This window comes from Trachurus japonicus, chromosome 17 (genome assembly GCF_045865225.1).
Source record: "Trachurus japonicus isolate A0001 chromosome 17, Traja_1.0".
Lineage (NCBI taxonomy): Eukaryota > Metazoa > Chordata > Actinopteri > Carangiformes > Carangidae > Trachurus > Trachurus japonicus.
Window position 1 is genome coordinate 13963578 of NC_140923.1, and position 22808 is coordinate 13986385.

At 42.8% G+C, this 22808-nt stretch overlaps 1 protein-coding gene across 19 annotated transcripts in view; it reads right to left on the reverse strand.

Annotated features, from left to right (window-relative positions):
• The window catches only part of LOC146970269 (receptor-type tyrosine-protein phosphatase mu), a 172126-nt gene that overhangs the window by 79811 nt on the left and 69507 nt on the right, over positions 1–22808 (reverse strand). For all 19 annotated transcript variants that reach the window (XM_085804829.1, XM_085804830.1, XM_085804828.1 and 16 more), the window contains exons 8-9: positions 7699–8007; positions 5507–5616 (exon numbers count right to left, since the gene is read on the reverse strand). In XM_085804829.1, coding sequence (XP_085660955.1) covers positions 5507–5616; positions 7699–8007 — 419 coding nt within the window. The remainder of the gene's footprint in view (positions 1–5506; positions 5617–7698; positions 8008–22808) is intronic.

The following is a 22808-nucleotide window of genomic DNA, read 5'->3' on the forward strand; positions in this document are numbered from 1 at the left end:
AATCATAATAATTAGGAAATGCTAATTAACATGATACTGAGCCTATTTGCAGAATGTTTACTAATGTGCATAGCTACTAAAACATAATTAAAGTTTTTTTTTTTTTTTTGTATTTAGACAATCAAAGCACATGATTAAGGCCAGGGCGAGACGGCCATCTTCTACATCATAACAATCATATTACAATACCAATATAATTATACTGTTTTTATGGAGTGTATTTTAAAACGTGAAAGTGCTTCACATGAGGCAGCAAATTAAAAACAACAAAATTTAAAAAAAAAACAATATTTGACTGTAATTCAAAAAGTGTTAAATCTTCGTTTAAGACAGAGTTACTTGAAACATGAGGCACGTCATGTGAAAATGTTGTTGTCTTAAAGATACAGAGGACTCTCGATGTCAAAGTCAACCTGAAGAACGTCATACTGTATGATATATAACGTGTAATTTTGTTCCCTGCTCTTTGTTCTCATCAAACATCCTGGAAGCAAATGCAACTTGCAAAACAAATACAAGCATCAACACGTATAAAAGATGCTGTTGCAGTGTCTCTACAGTGATGGATGTGCATGTTGTTGTTGTCGCCAGGCGGACTTGGACTCCACGTATCTGGGCCCGTCAGCTCACAACATTAGCAAACTATCCGCTCTGCACTTCCAAATGGAGCCACAAAACAATATATTAAAAAGTAATTTGTTCTCTCTCTCTCTCTCTCTCTCTCTCCTGTAATGTGGGAGCATCTGACTTTATGTCAACCAGGCATTTCCAAAATTAGTGAGATACACAAACGCTGCAGAGAGGGACCGTCTGGTAGCCGGGGTTAGATCCATCTGTAAAAAGCGCAGGTAGCCCATTTGTCAAACCAAGCTGATGCAAAGCTTGTGGTGTTTCAAGGAGAGCAGAAACACTCTTAATGTATTCCTTCTCCATTAATAAACACACAGGGAGCTCTGGAGGGAAGCATTAAGGTGAGTGTTTTTGCTAATATCCATTTTGAATAACTCTAAAGTCCCACTTTAAGGAAATGCCTGTGCTCGTACAGGAAAACCTCCATTATAATTCCAATTAAGGAACACAAAGGGAGTTTGGAGTACTACATAATTTGTGTCCATCAACTTTGGAAATGCTTCGAGGCCTTCTCATTTAGTCTTTGTCTGTGAAATGAGTCTGTGATGCCAAATCCTATATCATAACATTTCAGACAGAGGAATTGGAAATGACTTGTCAAAACTGGGCACATGGACGGGCGTTTACAATTATAATGGAACTGACGGGAAAGATAATAGTGGACATTTGAGCAAATTAATTTGGGCTTGCTTGGAACTATTACTCCACCTGAAGTATTAAGCTTTTTTCTTTTTTTTAATATCGCATTGATTTACTTTTCTTTTCCTGTAAATGTCAATGAAGTGTTCATAGAATAATAAATGCCTGTTTAATCCCCTGCACCTTTAGCTGCTGTATATTGTTTTCCTGTTATAGCATAGAAGAGCAGATTATTTGCAGATGAGTTATAACCATCTAATCCAGACCTACAGTAAATATCAAGCAAATCAAATAGACTGCAGGTTTTATGAGAATAGCCATTTTTAAAGTTTTACCTAATAGTATTCTGAAAATGCTTTTTATTTATTTATTTTTTAAATAATACAGGCTATTTTCTGGGAAACAAAAGGTAATGGGATTCATAGCTTTTATTCAATAAACAAGAGATGCAGCTTCAGAATTAATTTGTATTTGCTAAACATGGCTGATGAGCAGGAAATAGACGGAGGATCTGCTGTATGGCTTCAAAGCATGCTGGTTCATGTCTGTCTGTCTGAGAGGTTGTCAGTTAAATGGCATTCAACAGAGCTCGGTCAAAAAGGAGCGGAGCTGAAATCTCTTTGATATCAGGCCTTGTCAGACGCATTTCACATGGAGTCCTTTGATAATGTCAATTCAAAGCAACGTCCTGACTTATAAGAAGTAACTTCTGGGGGAATACCACCAGAATACATGGTGGGTTACTCTCTTAAAGCAGAGAGTCAGACGGGATCGGTGTGAGGGGAGGAGGACGAGGACACCTGGAGCGAGCTGCAGGTTTGTTAGCTTCTCCTCATCTGTCGCGAATATTTATTCCTTATCTATATCTGTCTATATATACAGTATATTAATCAAAAACTGAAGCTGTGGAAATCTATAACGATGCTTTTACTCTACACTAAAACATGCAAACACCTGGACGTCAGTGAGTTATAGCTTATTCTAACGAGACACATTAGTATACCATTACAGCTTTCTAGACGGAGAGAAGTAATTGCTGCAGCGTATGAATACAACACCCAGAGGTGGGTATTTTAAAGTGAAAACACATTTGCCTCTCAACATAAATATGAAAGAACGTGACAAAGCGGCAACAACGCACGGTGCAGAGTTTGCCCCGAATGCTTTTTACTTGTAGCATGAAATTTTAAAAAGATCAACAACTAAAACATGTTGCTGTAAAAGTGATTAAGTGGGCACTAAAACCCACCGTTTTTTTTATGGGCAATGTTTTCCTGCACCTTTTTAAGTGCCACAGGAAACAACGCCGGCTCTGCACAACACACGCCTGAATAAACAGCGGCGGTATTATGATCCCCGGCTTCGATTGAAACGTCTCGGCGGCTCAGCGCCGGGAGAATATCCATTTCTATATTTCATTCACTTTCGGTCACCTGATGTCACGGCCGGGCGGAGGATGGAGCGACGTTAGGTGCTGCGTTGCTTTTACTATTCAATCTGCTCCCTCTCCTCCTCATTGTGTGTGAGGCGCGGCCCTGTCAATGACGGCTAACCTACTCAAAATACCAAGCGTGAGCAAACGGTGACAAGAGGGAGAATCAACAGAGGAGAATCAATCTGTGGGAAAAGGCTGGAGGATTACTTCCACCTTAAGAAGGTTAAGATCAATGTGTATATACATCCTGTGTGTATGTGTATGTGTGTGTGCGTATGTGTATGTGGAGTCTGTTTCTATTACTGAAGACTCAACCCAGCTCCCAGACAAGACCGGCAGGGGTGGTGTGGAGCCTTGTGTCAACATTTGCTTGGAGCTGAATCGTGATATGTGTTCGAGGTGTGTTTCACAGACTTGGAGAGTTTCTTTTAGAGGTCGCACATGTGTCAAAGGACAGATAGACGACAGTGATGTGCAGTTGATTCAAGATTCAAATTCCTCCATTGTCATTCACACTGTGCTGTGTGCTCCGAGAAATAGAGAGGAGGAGCAGGATGAAGGGAAGAGCACCTGAAGCACAATACAATACGAGAACAACACAAAAGAGGTAATAAATAATTAAGTGAGCTAAATAAGTATAACTATTAAAAATGTATAAAAATGCACAGAAAAAAATCAAAGTCGGAGCAGCATCTACATGTTTGGAGAACCTAGTTAAGTTGCAATGCATTGCTTTAATAACCTCTTGCAAAATGAGATTCCTGCTTTACTCCGATGAACCTTTGATTGACGTGCTGAAACAATATTACTTTGTTTCAATCTTTCATGGAGAATACAAAAACAAGGAGGTGCTCGAGGAACCTGGTGCCTGGTGCAAAACCCCCGGTCTGTTGTTTGTATTTGAAACACAAGAGCATCCATCTCTCCTGGTAAAACAGCAGCAAATTATACTACAAATATACGGTATATAAGAAATACACTAAAATACCTGCATGGTATTTCATACAGGAGATGGGAAAAAAGAGACCAAGATAAATGAATTAATGCGTCTAAAGCCTGGTTTAGTTAAGTCAGGATAATTATACCTTGACTGTTGAATGGTGCTTAATGGTGCTTATGGCCATGTAGATATTCAGCATCCATTACTGCAGAGAAGCAGGTCTGCAGCTACGCCAGCAGCTCAGTGAGACTGTGATGTGGCACAGTTGGTGCTTTGAGCTAAATGCTAATGCGAGGCCTACAATGACAATGTTAATAACAACAATGTTGATGTTGAGCAGCAGGTATAATGTTTACTGTGTTAGTTTAACATGTCAACATGGCTAGTGTTTGCTAATTAACATAAAACACAGAGTACAGCGGAGGCTCATGGGAAGGTCGGGAGTAGTGTGGATGTGAGGATGGTGCTGGAGGAACAGATATCACAGTTCATCCTGAGGGAGACGTGAACGTGGACCGAGCCGAGCGACTGGGACGTTGGCGTCCCTAGAGCCACAGACCTGACTGAAAATATTATAGCTAAAAGGGAAAAGGCCGTTATGACGACAAAGACACTATGAACCTCTGAAGCAAAACCATGCTGTTGGTGTAATAACTATTAAACTATTTTTTAATGTATTCGTTGAAAAGCAATTTTTAATTTGAGTTTGAGCTGTAAACAAAGCTTTATCTTATCTCATCTTATCTTAAAGGGGACGTATTATGGAAATATCACTTTTTGTAGGCTCATATATTTGGGTGTTTGTCTTGCTTTCAGGTCCCCAAAATGAGAAAATTGACCAAAAAAAATTGCAATGTGCAGGCTCCCTAGGTTGAAATCCATGTGGTTTTACGAGCTGTTCCCTCAGTTGTCTTCCAGTGATGTAACTAGGGTTCAAATTTGCATAATACCACCCCTACCTGGGACGGGTAGAAGGGGCAGGGCCTGATGATCAGTGGTTAATTTGCATTTAAAGGGACAGGCACTGAAACCAGCTGTTCTGAACAGGGCTGTTTTGAGAGGATGAAAAGAGCTGTGATGTTTGATCCTTGGGGTATTTTGACCGACGCATGTCACAGACATGTCTTTAAGACACCTGGGAACTATTTTAATTTGTGGAAAGGGGGCATAATATGTCTCCTTTAAACCCTACCTACTGTATTCTGTTACATTTACCCATCTACCAATGTACAGTAATGCAGGGTGACCTTATAGTATATATAAAGATTTTTACAGCATCTTTTTCTCTGTTACTTTTGTCTCTGTCCTGCTTCACCTTTAGCTCCACCTCTGGCTCTTCCTGATTACATCACCTGGCCTGAGAAGAAAGGGTTAAAACCTCTGGGTGCCAGCATCAGAAGGAAGAGGCTTTTTTTTTTGCATTTTTATGTGAAATAAACCCTTTGTTGTTTTAGAGATGTCTTGTGTCTCCTTTGATTTGGGGTCACTGGTGGAGGGCTGATGCCCCTCAGGGCCACCTCTGGCCACCTCTGGGTCAGGTGTTACACAGAGGAGGAACTCTCTCTTTTATCCTGAGGTGAACCTGAGTCTGAAAACTCTGCAGAAATGCCTCCAAACAAGTAAATAAATAAACAAACACTGGACTAAGGGGGTTTAATTCATAATCTCTCTCTATAATGCGCCTTTGTTGCGTGGGCAGATGCAAACATTCCCAAGCTTAAGAACACAAAGTGATTCGCATGATAGAAATAAATCAATAAGAACATTTTTCAACACAGCGCTGTCCATCTCAGCTTCAACAGGACTCACAAAAAAAAACTTAACTGATTGATCAATATCTCTAACTGAGTTTTGCTGTGTACCTCGTACTGAGTGATGATCCCGTAGGTTTGCGCTGGTTCCCTCCACTTCAGGATGATTTTCTCCTCGTAGGCGCTGCCCTGAATGGAGTCTAGAGGAACAGCACCTGGCACTGTGGGAAATAATCACACACACACACATTTGTTTCTTAATAAACATTTCAACCTGAAGCAGAGCGGCGATTTTCTTTTCCAAGGCAAGAAAGTAAAAAAGTCTAAACAGCAGGATGTCCTTGATACTTATTTTTCGATTTTCATTCTTTTCCATCTTCCATCTGTTGTTTCCAAAGTTAAAAAATGTTGTCAATACAAATTGGATGAAAGCTGTTCCGACTTAGATTCTTAGTTTATTTATTTATTTTTTTCTCTATTTATGATTTACCCAGCCCAGCACCTCACGCTGATGTGCATAAAACAATAAACAAAAGAGCTTTTCAAGGACCTACAGTACACAAATGGCCATGAGCCAAAGTCAAACACATCATCACAGGAATATGTGAGATTATTTGATGCCGCCGTCAAATAACACACAAAATAACACACAACGTGAAACGTGTTCAACAGCGAAACTGAGCACGTTTCACACAGATAAGAAATGTGTTACAAAGATGAACTAGTAAGCCCACGGGAATAGTGGAAATCTTAATCTTTCTGCAATGTTTACTTGTACTGAGACGCTGCCGCCACAGAGATCTGCTCCTTTAACCCCTCGTGCGAATTGCTTTCATTCTGTAAGTGAAACAGAATGATGTAGAGATGTCGTCTTTTTCTTTCTTTTTTCTTTTTTTTCTCCAGGAGTTATCTTCAAGAATGCAACTACAGCTACACCCCTGTCTGTACACTTTTTCCCGTGGGACCTTAAACACACACAACATTGCACAGACAGTGGGAAACAGTTGCCACTTTCAAGTTTCCAACCAGAGATATCTGAGCCAGACATGACAAGACCCTCTTTTCGTCAGCTGAGCCTGTTTGTTATCTGGCGGCCGGGGTTCCTTGAGACTTCTATAGAGTTCATTTCCTGTGTCTGCTGAGGCAACACACACGATCTTTCATCTTTGGAGGAGGTGAAACAACGATACAACACAGAAAGGCTTGATGTCTGCATGACTTCTGCTGCGCTCTCCTGAAAAATATTTGGAAAATCCCCCAAAACTGTCACGAGTGGCTACAAGCTGTTTGTGATCAGGTGACACTTTAACACACAGACGTAAATGTCACAACTTTGAAACTTTGTTATTTCTTACGTTGGCTTTATGTTAGCTAGCAGTTTCACTTTGACGTAGACTGTAAATAAAGATGGACGTAGCTTCTCTACAATTTCTCCCAATGCCATTTTGAAACCTTGATATTGAAATTTTAACAAATATTTGTTATATAGTTGGTTTGTCATGTTGGAGGAAATTGGCCCAAGAGACCGAAACAGTCTGTTCGTACCAGGCTGTAAATGTGTTTATGAAATTATTTAAAATTCCATTGAGCTGTTTTTGTTTTCTATACTGCATAATGACAATAAAGTGATTTGATTTGATTTGATTTCTGCTTTAGAGTTGGACATTTTAACATGGGAGTCTATGGGGACTGACTCACTGTTGGAAACAGACTCTAGTGGCCATTCGAGGAACTACAACTGGGCTTGATAATATAATTTCAATTAATAATATTTCCCTATTGAATTTTAGGCTACACTATATTCGAACACTTAATGTATGGTTTATATCATATTACACTGGATTTAAAGATAGTTGCATTTGCATTTGTCACCAACTTCTCTTGAGCCTCCATGACTGGAGTCTAAACAGCAAATTAATATTTGATAACATGATCTTACATAGCTGTCATCATGTATAATTACACAAATGAATAAGCAAGCTATCAAATATTTATTATTGTTTATGAATATGTACAAATCCTTCAACTACAACTTTAAAACTCATAGATGTGTTGAAATTAATGACATTTCTTAGTTAAGATTTTTTTTTTTAAAGTTAATTAAATGCAATAAATATGTCAGTAAGGGAATTATAATTTATTATTTTCAATATTATCCTTTAGTTTGATTATTTGTTTGTTGGGATAAGTGTTTGTGTTTCACTTTATTCATTGTCAAACTGAGCTAATTTCAGGTTAGTACGTCTGTACCTTGTGCTTCATGTCAAAGTGCTGCACACAGAGCAGCCGTCCATCACACTCACCGTCCTCGTCGGTCTGAACCTCGAGCTCCGTGCTCTCCTTGACCCCCTCCGGATTGCGCAGCACCAGCTTGACGCTGAGGTTGGTGAAGGGCGTCAGGTTGTGGATGGTGTGCTGAGGGTCCCGGCTCTGGGTGTCGTAACACACCTCCTCGCGGGTCTCCTCCTTGCCGGCCACTCTGGAGCGGTACTGGACGGTCAGGTTGTAGCTGTGGCAACGGGTCACGTTGTAGCCCAGAGGCTCCCAGCGCACCGTCACCTGCTTGGACTGGATGTCCACCACTTCCAGCCTTTGTGGGCCATGCATGGGCTCTGTCAGGGTGGACACAGACAGCGGAGAGTGAGCATACATCAAAATAATCAATTAGGCTGTATGAAATGACAGCTAGTACAAGATAGTTTCAATAAAATCAGGGAAATGACTGAGGTCTATGCCAGAGCACAGAGACAGCCGTGTTTCTTTAGGTTAAAAAAACAACACTTGAGACCAGGTCAATACTTCTTTTTTTATTCATATTGAAATACACCACTTCAAAATGATCAGTTCCTCTGGTTTTACTATTCATAGCTATGTGTTTGAGTAAAATGAACACTTTTGTTTCATTCTATAACCTACTGACAAAATTTCTCCCAAATTGGAAATAAAAATATTGTCATTTAGAGCATTTATTTGCAGAAAACGGCAACAGATCAAAATAACAAACAAATTCTGGTGTTTTCAGACCTTGTATAATGCATAGAAAACAAGTTCATATTCATTTTAAAACAACACAACACTACTTTTTAAATTTAGGAAGAGTTTAGAAATCAAAATTGGTGGAATAATCCCAATTTTTTATCGCAGCAGTTTTTTAAAATGTATTTATAATCTTTCTTCCTCATTAAATATGATTTGGTTCAGGTGTTCAGTGAGGTGTGCTTGTGTTGGAGTTCAATAGACACTGGAATCGACGGCTGCCATACAGTACATGTAGAGAAGCTGATTTATTAAGAACATTTTGGAGTGGTCTCAAGCTGTATTTTCTCTATTTGGAGTTTCTTTACTACCAGAAAATATTTCTTTAAATTTCAAAGCCGCAGCCTGATACTGAGCGTTGCCACATCCCATCACCGTTGCTAACTGGCTCTAACAGCAGCTGCACACACCGAGACGCCACAGGTCTGTTGGTGGAAACCCTCAGCAGGAGGTGTATCATCCCTTCAGAGCGTGCCGTTCCTCTGCTCCTTCTACCTTGTCCTCTGCCTTTTTCCCCCCACCGCTCCTCGCTCTTTCTCTCTCTCTTTCACTCTCTCTTTCTCTCTTTTTCCATCTCGCCCAGTGGCGGTCAGCTATTAGCACCACACTGATACAGAGTCAGCCAGCCTGTCCATCCAGGCAGGAGACAACCCCCACCGCCATCCTATCACCTCTAATCACATACACTGTGTCTCCTTGCCTTTTCTCTTCTATTTTCTCCATTTTCTCTCTCCCTCCTTCCTTCCCTCCATCCATCCACCTTCTCTCCCTCTCTCTCTGCGTCTCTTCTCTCCATTTCCTCTCCCTGTCCATCTTTCGCTGTGGCTTCCCCATTTTCTATTTCCACCCTCTCTCCCTCTTTCTCTTTCACCTCATCTCCTCTCTCTGCCCCCCCACCCCACCCTAACCCCACCCCACCCATCCATCTATTTTCTCCTCTCTCTCTCTCGCTCTCTCTCTCTTTCCTACGGGAGGAAAGCAGCCCAAGCACAAGGTAATGGGATCAATTTCCATTCCAGGTTAAATTCGCAGTCCATTTCTCTGGAACTTAACACTTTACCACCTATTAGGAAGAGCCAGGGCTCAATTTCCCCGTTCCCCAGGAGACACAGTCCAGCGATTCAGAGGCAGCCGCGGCAGCCATGTTTAACATTCTGGAGGTGCATGGCCAGGAGGTGGGGTAGGGGGGTGGGGGTGGGGGTGGGGGGGTCGTACTGGAGTTTCAGCATGCTTGTTCGTTTCTTCCAACTGTGCAAAGGACACGACAAACAAGCACAAGTCTGCAAACAACACTCATGTGATGCTCCTACATTCATACCTGCTGATATATTTTGGATGGGGAAAAAAAGGGTAAAAGGGAAAAAGGATGGGAAAAAAGCATCAATAACTGTCTTTTTTCCCATCCAACATCATTTTTTTCCCTCCTAAATCCATGTTTTTCTCGCATTTTTGTCTTTGTTGATGGAAACAGTCCCGAGCTTGACAGTCGCCTAGTAAGGTCTACCCAGGAAGCTAGAGTAAACAGAGGTACGTGATAAAAACACATGTTAACACTGCTCTCTTATGTTAACAGAGTTATGCACACTCAGTGTTGTGTGGTAAGGAACTGGTGGATGTTGTAGTGATATTTTGAGCATTATATAGAGGCCAAAGTCGCGGTTAGAAGAACTGCCCCCATTACTTTGCTGTTTAACTGCAGTGTAGCGCAGCTAGCAGGAGGAGAGCTACAGTACGTAGGTCCGGTCTGCACATATTTTTCTCGTATTGTTTCCTATGGTCGCACTTAGGGACCTAGAGCTGTAGAGCGTTACTTAGAAAATGACTGGAATTCTCCTTTAAATTACAGGAACACAAGATTAAATCCTATATAGAGATGCTACAAGATAGAAATGAATGTCTTTTCATGAAATTGGGTCATGACATGACACATGACAGAGGTTTTGTACACGTTAGGTAGGATACTGCAGGAAGAAAACACAGCGAGGGAGAGAGAGAGAGCGAGAGAAATAAAGGCGACCTCCTAGTTGAATGAAAGATGGAGCGCTTGGATTTCACATAGAGAAACAACAGATGTGATCTCTCCTGCGCTTTCATAGAGCAGATGAAATAGCATTATAAGGGCCTGAGAGAGAGCAGAGCAAGAGCTGTTAAAGACAGACGGGGGATGGGATGGCAATGTGCAGCATGCAGCGCACAAAGCTGCACAAAAGTCTACAAATGATAATATACAGTGAGGAAAATGGAAACAAGGCTTTGGGAAAAGGAAGCTGCAGTGGTAATTAGCTTCTGTTTAAGACGGATTTGTCGCTGCAGGTTTAAGCAGAGTGCAACAAGTCACTAAAAGATCCTAGACAGAGCTCGTGTGTCAATCAGCTTTTATGAAAAAATAAGACAATAGGTGAAGGAAATATATAATTTTTTGGCTGATTGAGAGGTTATAGGGACGTCAGGTCTTGCAAAAGAAAAGGTGCTTTATGTTCCCCCTCTGAATTGCGGTGTTAAGAGTACTTCTTTGAATTTGTGTGTCACATTCGATAAAAGAGGCTCCTGGCAGCGCTGACCTTCTGCGATTGTAAAAATTCAAAAGAAATGTTCATCTTTGGTGCAGACTGGTATGTAAGACATCTGCCTTCAAAGTGATGGGCTGCAAAGTCAAACATTCAGAGTAGGAAGCGCTAACAGACAATAAGTTATCCAGCTCCACCGTGTTGAATGTAATACTTCACAAAGTGGTCCATCATTTGAAACTAATTTAATCAGAGCAACACTAAAAAGAAAAAAAAAGAAAGAGGGAATCTGAGGCAGAACTTGGCAGAATCTGGCGAAGGCAAACAGGCCTTTTCAAATCGGTTGCGATGTTGGGAAAGCCATCCAGAAAATAGAAGTTTAAACCCCTTTATTTGCGGAACTATCTGTTGGCCGCACTCAGTAGGCAAGCGGTTACACTAAAAGCACAGAGAATTGCAGGGTGGCCAGGCACAGAAATCAAATTAAACCAGATGCTCTCAAAGTGACAAATGCACCAAAGTGTGAATCTCGAGCAGACGTGCACGAGCACCGGGGGCCGGCGCCAGGGAAGTCTCTTTTTCATGGAGAAAAGCGTCCAAAGGAGGAGACTGTCACACTCCCATCTTTGTGGAGCATCGCAGATCCGCAGATCCGCAGATCCTCAGGTCGGCTGCGCCCCAAAACGCTGGCCGACGGAGACACGACGACGCCAACAACGAGAATGGGGGGGAGCACTTGGGGTGGAGAAATGGGATTGTGAGGAGAGGTGGACCGTAGCACATAAAAAAAGAGAAATTCAAAAAGAGGAAGCCTTATATTCATATGTAAATTTAAAATGTGTCTTTTATTGGCATGTGCTAAGAACATTAGACACATTTTGGCTGGTGCACCAACAGTAATAGTGGAGGTACATAAAGAAATATTGGCCAATTTCGTAAAACGGCTCCTATGAATAATTCTATAGCCTCTCCCTGGAGTTTTGTGGAGAAAAGGCTAATTGTTTGTTGCCCCATTGGCTCCCTGTAGTGCAAATGCCAGCTGTCTGAGGGAGGCAGTAAAAATGTGAGGATCTGTGGCGGACGCCCAATCACAACTTGTACCTCATGAGTCAGAATGACATCATCTGTTTGCATGAACAACAAGGTGCCTCATCCATTTCAGTGCCTGGTCATGGTTGACTTTGAAGAAAGAGGAGAAGAGAGAGAGAGAGAAAGAAAGCAAGAAAGAAAGAAAGAAAGATAAAACACCCTGTGCCCTCCTCTCCTGCTTAATCTGAAACGAACAGGTCGTGCTGAACGGTTGTGCATCCTTTTAAAAAATCCCTTTGTGCGTGGATGGGGAGGCTGTGCAGCCATTTTCATAGAGGCCCATGAATGACAGCTGATGAGATGAGCTTATTTACACCAGCCTGCTGCGGCCGCTATAGTTGTGTTTTATTGACCGAGCAGTAAGAGGCTCAGTAACAAAAGCACAAACACAAATCACAACAAGGAATAACAAGGGCTGCCTCTTGAACTCCGTACCATTTGTTTTTTTTTATTCTTAACACTTTTCACAAGCGATCGCACACCGGGGGCGACATTCGGGTGAAAGTGCTGAAAATATGACTCTAATATCTCTCCAGTATGGCAGATATTTCTAGTGGAATAGAGTTATAATAATGGCCATGAAAGCATCCCTTGGAGCAGGAAATTACTGAGGTCTATCTTACGCCAGGGCACAGATGAGCTCCAGTCAGAGCCAGATTGGTATTCCAAGCGCTGGACAAATTATCACCTGCCCCACACTCGCTGATGTAATTGAATAATTTAAAATTTGACATTTACATTGAACTATTAGTGATTTTTTTTTTCATCATTACGGTGTGACATTTAAATAATGTTTTTTTTAAATCATCAGCACATTATTGCCTCTTGTTAATTTGAACGGGGCCCTGCTCGCGCCACCATGACGCATGGCTGCAGCGATGAGCATGAACTTCCCCAAAAATATGAAACCACACACACACACAAAAAAAAGACAAGACAACAACAACAAATAACCGCATGTTGCAGCCGTCTGTCCTAGAGGGGGCTTCAAATGGTGCACTTAGCCGCTGGGTAGAGCGAGACATTAGTCCTGGATGAAAGGAAACAAATTGGGCATGTCCGGAGCACAGGCACTTTTATGTAAGACAAGTGTGTGCCACGCGTGTGTGTATTTGTGTGTGTATATACAGTATAAGTGGGGAGGGGGACAATGTGTGTTTTCTAGCGTGTTTACGGTCTTATGCGTAGTCATTCGGCCAGGAAGCCAGGATCTTTATCAGATCCGCATTGATTAAGAACAAAAAAAAAAAAAAAAGCCTGGTGCTGGCACTTCCATCTCCCTGCTCTGCAAACACAACCAGGAGGGAGGGGATGAGAGGGAGGGGAGGGGAGGGATGGTGGTGTTTGGTGGGGGGGGGGCAACTACTTCCCCAGTGATTAGAAACCCCACAGCAAGTCGATGTTGCCCCTGAGCTCAGCCGCCGTCTCACTGGGATGAAGCAGCTCTCAGCTGGAGGAGAAATGCCTCAACTTCCACGGGATGGCATGTAGACTGTCGGGTTGGTTTGTGGAGAATGTCAGCGGAGGTTTGTCTCACACACACACACACACACACACACACACACACACACACACACACACACACACACACACACACACACACACACACACACACACACACACACACACACACACACACACACACACACACACACACACACACACACACACACACACACACACACACACACCGAGGCGCCTTTGTGGAAGACAGAACCAAAACAACATGACGGCGACGACGGCGGCGAAGATTAAATCCTGGTCGGAGGTGCTGTTGTCATGTAAAGTGTTCCCTTCCCAGGCACCGAGGCCTGGTATTGCCATCACTTATCTCTCTCTCTCATTGCTGTGTGTTTTCTCCCCCTGTTCTGTTTGAGTGGGGGGGGGGCGGGGGGGCCGGGGGGGAGGCGAACACATTTGTTTGCCTCTTTCTATTACATCTCAGTGATAGCACTGAGGCCATTGAGGTAATGACATGGGTTTTACACTTAGGAAATCATTTTCATATCCCGCAGAAGCGAGCTGTAATGATAGCTTTTGATAACCGACAATCAAAGCTCCATCACCCTCCTAGAGTGCTCCTCCGTGCAATCCTCTGGAGGAAGACAAAGAGGGGAGGGAGGGGGTTAAGAGGGAGGGGTGGAGGGAGTCATGAGTGGGTGGATGGTGGTGGGTGGGTGGGTGCAGAGGGAGGGGCTGGCAGGGTGGAGAGAGAGAGATAAGGACTCAAGAGGCGGAGGGGCCAAAGTTTTTGCTGCCATTAAATGCAACAAGTCAAACCGGAGGGGGCGGTCGTGTGTGTGTGTGTGTGTGTGTGTGTGTGTGTGGGGAGTGGGGGGGTGGGGGGGTTCGGTGCGTGTACACATGATATAATTGATAGCACTTAAAAGGCACCGTACACGGACCTCTTGTGTTCCAACGTCACCCTCTACACCCATTACACAGTCAGAGACAAATGCCCACAGGCTCAGGACATGAACACACACACTTACACACACACTTTAACACATACACACAGATGCAGACGCACACACACACACAGAGACGCAGGCACTTTGCCCGAACACCTCGGAGGCGTGGATAATCACAAGGATTTATTGAATGGTGGTGGTCGCTACTCACTCTATCAAGTCCTTCTTTATAGGCCTTGTGATAAATGGCACTGCCACGATGGGTGAGGATGAGGGGCGGAGGGGCGGAGGTGCCCCCCCACTCCCACTCCCACTCCCTCCACCCCTCCTCACCCTCCGCCTTTTCTCCAACACGCTGGATCGAATTGAAACCACCAGAATGAGCCCCGGTCTGCCGGACCGGGCCGGGCTGCCACCTTGTCTGATGAACGCCCTGAAGCTGTAGAGGTGGAGATGAATGGGTGACTGCCTTCCTGCTCTCTCTCTCTCACTCTTTCTTTCGTCTCCCTCCCTCCCTCTCTCCATTTCTCTCCTCTCAAACCCAACTGCTCGAGACAGACGTCCTCCCACCCCGAGTCCACTTCTGTTGGAGTTTGCTTCTTATTAAAAGGAGTTTTTTTCCTTCCTCTTCCGCCGTCGTCGCCAACTGTTTGCTCACGGTGGGAACTGTTGGGTTTCTCTCTATAATACTTTAAGGTCTCGTCCTTCCTCTGTATAAAGTGCCTTGAGATAATACAGCTATGATTTGATGCTATCCAAATGAAACTGAACTGAACTGAATTGAGAACAGAAATAAAGAGGGCGAGTGAAAGACGATGAGTCGTTGCTGTGTGTAGGTGCTCGTCTCTGCTCATGAATGACCGACCTATGGCGCCTTTCGAAGCAAACAAACAACCGCGCGGGTATGAAATTTGAAAAGAATCATATATTTCAATAGCTTATAATTATATTTATGTATAATTCTTATGTTTGCAACATTTAACCCTTTGTGTTTTCGCTTGGCATTCAAACCTTTTCCTATCAACCCATGTTTACTTCCGGTTTAAAGTGAAGATACTGATATCTGCACTGAGGAAAGTGATGTTTCTTTACCTCAGAAACTCATGCTAACATGAACATATACAGTAGACACCAAAACAACAATGATTTGTTACTGATGAAAATATTTACATTCGATGATTGCGGGATAAAATAATCTCTAAATAGGTTAATGAAGGTTTATGCTGAGTGGATAATGGAGAGAGGCTTATTAACTAATAGAATAACAACAGATTACATCAGTGTTGTTGTTTGAGTCCCCACTTGATTTGAGACACTCAGAATAAAAAGGTGCAAAAGTGCCACTATATACATTTATACCTCATAAAAATGCATGAATCCGGCTCATAAAAATGAATAGGTTCTGTTTTCTGCATTTATATCACACCACTCACTGTGAATCTCGCCTGATAGTCCACATATGTTGAATATTTCCATGGAAATTGTAATTTCATGAATTAATAATGGTTACTTACTACCATCATGTTTTGTAATATACCGGTTACTGCAGTCGTTTAAAGCCCGCTGCAGCTAAAAGGGGCTCTACAGTTAATTCATTGTGATTCAATGAAGTGCTACTCCGCGGAAACCAACTGCGAAACCCTTGAGGTGATATTCGCTTCATTCAAACACCGAGCACCTGATGCTAGAAGACGTAAAAAAAAAAAAAAAAAAAGTTGTACATGTTGGTTGAATCTTCTTAGATGAGGAATAAATAAATCAATGAATTACAGCTGGGTACAAAATGTCAGGAGGTAGTCTTTTCCATCAGAGACCATTTAGAGGGATTACAAAGAACAGGCCTGGTGAGTGTGTCTCGGGGGCAAAAGGTGACGGGAAGTGCAAGTCCACCGAACAAGATGAAAACAAATGGGCAGCCGGTTGATGGGAAGAGCAGAGGCAGAGGAGGTGGAACTGGTTAAATCAATCTTTCATTTCGTTTCCACCAATATGCTGTGCAGTGATTGGGGTCAGAGTGACAGGTAGAATGACCACCATCACAATCACCACTCACCCACCCACCCACTCGCCCACCCCCTCATCCTCCATCTGTCTTAACACATAAACACGCCCACAGAGAAGCCGTCTCTACTGTCACAGGGCCAGGCTTTGTCTCTCCTATATGTTCAGGTTGTATCCTGGCGGGGGAAAAGTGCCTGCAGGGTCCGGGGGTTTACAAACGGGAAAAGAACACAAGCCCTCATTTACCGACGGAGGACACAATCTCTACAGGAGCAGTGGGAGGTTATCAAGGTGATTCTTCAACTTCAACGCTCCCCAGATGGCCCCGCGTGGCATTGTCATTTATCGCCCCCCCACCCCACCCCTCCCAAAAAAAAAAAACCCTGCTGCATGTGTCGCGCTCAACTCAGGGTGTTACCTAGAGTGTAAATCAAAGTGAAGCGCTTGACTTTGTGAAATGGCTGCTGTGTTTTCTGAGCCACCTACTTAGGAGATATACGAGGGCTAAGATCTAGCTATCTAGGTGGGGGGAGGGGGAGGAGGTAAGGGAAAGGGGGAGGGGGGGTTAGGAATTATGGGGAATAAATCGCAGCCGTCCTGACATTCCCGTCCTTTAGCGAAGGAGAAGATGCAGAAATGTTCTTGAGTTAAGAGTTATACAACCCGACTGAATGAGTGCTTCCTGGACGCCTAAGCAAAAAGGGGGGGTGTGGGTGGATGGGGTGGGGGGGGCATCTATAATTCAGCAAAAGGATGGAGGAAATCTGTGACAAAAATTACAGCAGATAGACCATGAATAATTAAACACGGAGAATAGAAACATTTAAAGACCTTGAGAGGCTTTTCAGTTCAAATTTTGAAGAGAAAAAAAAAAAAAACACCAGAAAAAAAAAGAAAAAGATCTTATCCGACTAAACTACTGCTATTTATCACTCTCCTGAGGCTTAAGAGATGAGGATGCAAACAACCTCCGTGATGACTGTTTGTGAGGCGGCTCTGCAATAAGAAGACGACACCAAGTTTATGTGCATGTCACCAGAGTGGTGTTTTTGTTTTTTTTTCAAGTGTGTCGATTCCTCAGTGTTTGAGCGAACGGATAGATGGAGTGATGGAGATGAGGAAAATAACAATAATGAAACAGCTATAAATGCAGAGTGCCTCTCTCTTGCTCTTGTCTATCTTTTTCCCCTTTTCCAACCGCAGTCGTCTGAGGATGTGTCCTTGAGAAGAACACAAATTGCCTTTTGCGGCGCCAATATCATAGAACACAATTCGCCATTCTACTTCCAACCGCCTGCAATAAAAAGGACTGTTATTGTGGTCCTCCTATAACCTTCCTGCACACCACAAACTCAATCTAGCCTGTTTTTCTCTGACTGACAATGGAACACAAATTCAATGGGGCCTCGAACCAATGCTTTTCATTTGCCACGCCATGGGCGATATATAAACCCTTTGGGTCACATGACCGCCCGCTATTGTGGGTGGCGAACCAGACCAATGTTATCTGAGATAGTGAGGTGAAGAGGTGAGCCTCTATTCACGGCTCGAGGCGACAATGGCATTAATTAGAGACATCAAATCCTGCAAACAATGTCCCGTCCCTTTAGACCCAGAGAGACAGATCAGCTCCATCTCAGCTTTGAGAGGGGAAAAAAAAACAAAAAAAAAAGTAGGGACTGTCATTAATGGTTAGACTTCACCGAGACAGACGTGCATGATGAGATAGAGGGTTTAAACTGTAGATGGAGCTGACAGGCCGTAATTCTCCCTTTGATGACCAAATGTTAAGGCTTGGTGAGACAAGAATTAGCCAGCTGCAATATAACCAGGGTCAAATGAAGGTGTAGGCCTTTGTAGGGCGTCATAGATCACGAAGGCTGAACAGAAATGGGACGCAGGATGGCGCCTGCTGCCTAACAACCTGGACAACACATGACTTCTCTATATGGGTTCTACAGTACATCCTTTGGTTTTCACTGTACCAATGTACCATTATCTGTTATACCAAATACTAACATTTTAAAGAGGAAGTCCAATCGCTTTTCCACTGTGTTGCTAACCCTTGTCCTGGCCATGTGCATTCGTTTACAGTACAACGAAGCTGGTGAGAAAGCAATCTATAGAGTGGTAGATAATGTTATATATTGTATATGATGTTACGACGTGTATATTTGTATAGTTGAATCTGTCTTATAAAACGGAAAGGTGAAATCCGGCGATCTGGTTGGTTGTTAACTGTGATATAATGAGCGTATACCACAGCTAATATTCTAAAGCCAAAAGACAGTCTGTGTTTTTACGACTGAGATAGACTAAATTAGTTGAATTCACACGTTTAAGGTTAACTTTCACCTCCGGGAAGGGTTAACAATGGTAGAGTGGATTGAGCAGTGACCTTCACCTGAAAAAAAAAGCTGAGGAAAAGACGATATGCAGAGCTAACGTCCGGAGAGGTGGGACTATGGGGCTATTTTAGTAGATAATATATATTTCTGGTTGAATAAAAACTACATGAAATTGATTGTTTATTCCTCTTTCATATTGCCAATATTTGTAACCGTTTTATAAAAGCAATATATCACTTCAGACCATGATATACGCTAATTATGTTTTGGCCATATTGTCTTCAGCAATGCATCTTGGGATTGGTCGGGACCATGAAGGATCCACCTGTCTGAGGCTTCGTTGACCATGAAACAAGGTTGCATTTTAGGGGGAGCCTCTAAAAATGGGACAGTCAATCGGTCTTCAATGCAACACCTGAATGGAGACACAGCTAAGGACACATTCAAGTGCACCTGGGAGAAATGTAAACTGATGGTTAGCAGGTTAGCAGTTGGCAGCAGGCTAACAACGCGTGTCCTATTTCTGTCCGTCAGTTAAACTATGCGGCATCGCTCTGACTCCAACGGTTTTATTCATCAAAAAGAGTTTTTGTACAGATACGCCATCACTTCTACCTAAACTAATGGTCTGTAACGCCTTTGCCGTCACTCCATCTGAAAGACAACTCCGTTTTTTAAATCTAAATCTGGCCTCGACCAAACCTGGCTAAAAGTTCTTTGGTGGAAAAGAACATTTGCAAACTTTATGTGAGTGGTACCGAGCCCTAAACGTCTACGTCGGGTCGATTTTCTTGTCAGTCAGAGTGAAGGGTTTCTTGACAAATTAAGTGTAGATGGTACTTTTTAAAGCACTCTTTGACAGGTGAACAATGGTTGAAAAATAAAAGGAAAGGCTTTAAGTTGCTTTAATCAGTCCGATCATTATTCACCACTTTGAGCTTTAAAAGCAGAGACGATGGAAGGAACAGTTCATTTTCCGGCGTTGGACACTTCACTGTGCAGCTTATAGGACTTTTATTATGACAACAATACGTTTCTAGTGTTTGTGTGGGATTCAGAAACTTTTCAAGGTTTGCCAGTAATTGTATTGTTCAGATGGAAGTTTTACTTTTCTATAATAGGATCTACACACAACGGCAGCACTTTCATAATATGGTTAATGTACAGTACCTTCAGTATGGAGAGAGGAATGCTTTAAAGGACAACTCCAAAGCAACCTTCTCGTCTTTGTTTAGTGTTAACTCTTAGTCCAAGGCATTCTGTCAGTATTTTTTATTTTATATCCATAAACATAATAAAATGCTTCTGATTAGGTTGTTTTTTAATCATAATTGTGCAAGTTGAGTTTCATTTGAGAGCAATTATATATGTATATAAAAAAACACTTTCTGAGCCAAAGTAGGGTGTTAGCGATACCAGCTGAGCACGTCATTGTTATAAAAGCTTCTGATGCACAAACAGACAGTTCAGGTTCAGCACAACAACCTCCACGTTTTGTTATAGTAACTCTGTCAACATCTGTGTGGTGAATCAGAAGCTTTAAATACATATCTGTCAGATTAAAACATTTTTTCCTTTCTCTTTCTGGGCATGTTTAGGTTTGTTTAGTTTATTTGTTGTCATTGCATAAGAGCATATAATGACATTTTGTTCGGCCGTCTTCTGCAGCAGCAAAACAATTAAAAAGTTAGAAACATCAAGTGCACCAAGGGTCAATAAATAATTAAATATCAGCATTATTAAAATGTGAAATACAAAAAATACAGCAAAGGCAAGACACGTTATCAAGTCATGTCGTAAATAATATTAATAATAGTAATAATGAAAATATTGGATCAGATCGGATCAGATGTGCCATCACTATTGCACTATTGCACTACTTGCATGTATATTGTCTTTTATGCGTGTGTGCGCGTATGTGTGCATGTGTGTGCACGTGCGTATGCTGAGGGGGATTTGGGGGGGCGGTTAAGAGTTGAGCAGGATGTCCACAGCTCTGGGGTAGAAACTGTTCTTTAATCTTAGAAGTCCCTTTTCCAGACTGTAGCTACAGTATATGATGTGTTTATTTAATATTACCACACTGTTTAAGTGAGAGCAAATGTTACTTCCAGCTTTTACAGTTCGATGTCACAAACAAGCAATAAGAGATTAAAGAAAACACATATATTGGCCTTAGTGCACAATAAAGCCAATAATGTTTATCAGGGGAGTTATTTCTAATGGTCAAAGTTGTGAAAATTGTGTTTAAAATTCACATTTCAAGGTGTCACGTCGCTGCATCAGTGTCACAGGGGGAAAAGACTGTGCAGTGACTCTATCAGCTCTAGCTTCTCCATGTTGTTGTTGTTGTTGACACGTTTCTTATTTGCATCAAAACAGACCTGGTCTATCGCAAATTAACCAGGAGGCTAAATGCAAATAACCAACCTTGGTGTGGGTGCACATTAATTGCGCCGCTCCTCCCTTCTCTCCGCTGTTATAAACGACTGTTTAAACGAGGGCTGATCCCTGATTAACGCTGATTCCCTCGTGTTTAATAGCACTCAGTGCAACAGAATGGCAAAGTAGAAACAAACAGATGAGACTACACCCACGTGGCGCCCCGAGCGCAGATGGAGACAACTTATAGATGGAGATGTGGAGTTGGCAGAAGCCGGAGTCTGAGCAGGTGTTTGGACCCAGCATGGACGTCGTGTACTGCCATTTTTAAAAGCGCCCGAGAGCCGGGGGGACATCGGAGGCCACGGGGTGGAGGGACGAAGCACACAGGACAGACTGTTCTCCCACCATGGAAACTAGTATGAAATTATCTCCGTCTGAAAGGTAAACAAGCGCTGTGTGGAAGGCACACGCTGTGCAGAGGCTGTGCGACATCATCAAGTGAGAGTTGATTGATTCGGTCTTTGTTAAAGTGACTAAACGAACCGTCGGCGGCTGATGTGGGCTGAATAGACGGGTCTGAGAATAACTGTATAATTGGAGTAACAAAGTGCCCCAGATGTACACAGTGTTGCCGCAACAAAACGACAATCAACACGTCTGCGATTGTCTTCACCCGAAGCAGGGTAAATGCGATGTGAAGACAGCAAATACTCTTACACGCAGACATGAAGCAGCTCAGACTACAGAGGAGTAGTTGTTTAAAAAGGTTGCCCATCTGCCGTCCTAGTGTGGGCTGGAAATGCTTTCTCTGTGTGAGATGGACTCTCAATAGTGTTGCTGAAATGCAGAGCACCCCGCTGTGATCCCAGGGCATCACCTGATATTATGGTGTCTTCCTTCAAGTAGCACTTACCAAGCGTGGAGCGCTCTGAAGTGGTAAACAACTTCACACAGACACAAATTTCACATGGAGAGGGAGCGCGGTTAGCAAAATGCTTTTCTCTCTTTCACTGTAAAAAAAAAACGTTTGGCGAGTCATTTTGGCGAGTGGGAAAAAGAGGGAAATAACAAATCGTAACAAGTTGTGAAATCCGACATCGACGGCGGTCCGGAGACATGACGATATGCAAAAGCAAAAAAATGTTGTTTGAATCATTCTGCAAAACCCTTGAAACCCACAAATAACCCCCGAAAGCAATCACAGAGCCTTGGATAAGACATTCTTTTGATGTTCACGGGGAAAGTAATGAAAGTGCTTCATGGGAAAGGAAACCTTTCAAGGCTTCCCCTTTCTTCCTCCTGCTTTCTGAATTGAATTGGTGGCGTCCTTGCATTATACATTCCCCATTTTACAGAAGATTGAATTAAAACATCCTTTGTCATCAGAAACATTGCTCAGTTTGCGAAGTGACCAAGACATGGCTATGAATAATTATTGGAGAGACGGTGCCGTAAAGTGGCCACAGATTTTCATTAGCGCCTCCAGACAGCAGTGCAGCGAGAAGGAGAGGAGGGGGACGCCGGGCCGAGGGCCTGTCTGTATCAACAGTGATGTATCACACAGCCCTGTGAGTCTTAACCGTTCAATTAGGAGCCTCTGCTGAGGCCCGGCCTGTCAGTGGGGAAGACCAGCAGA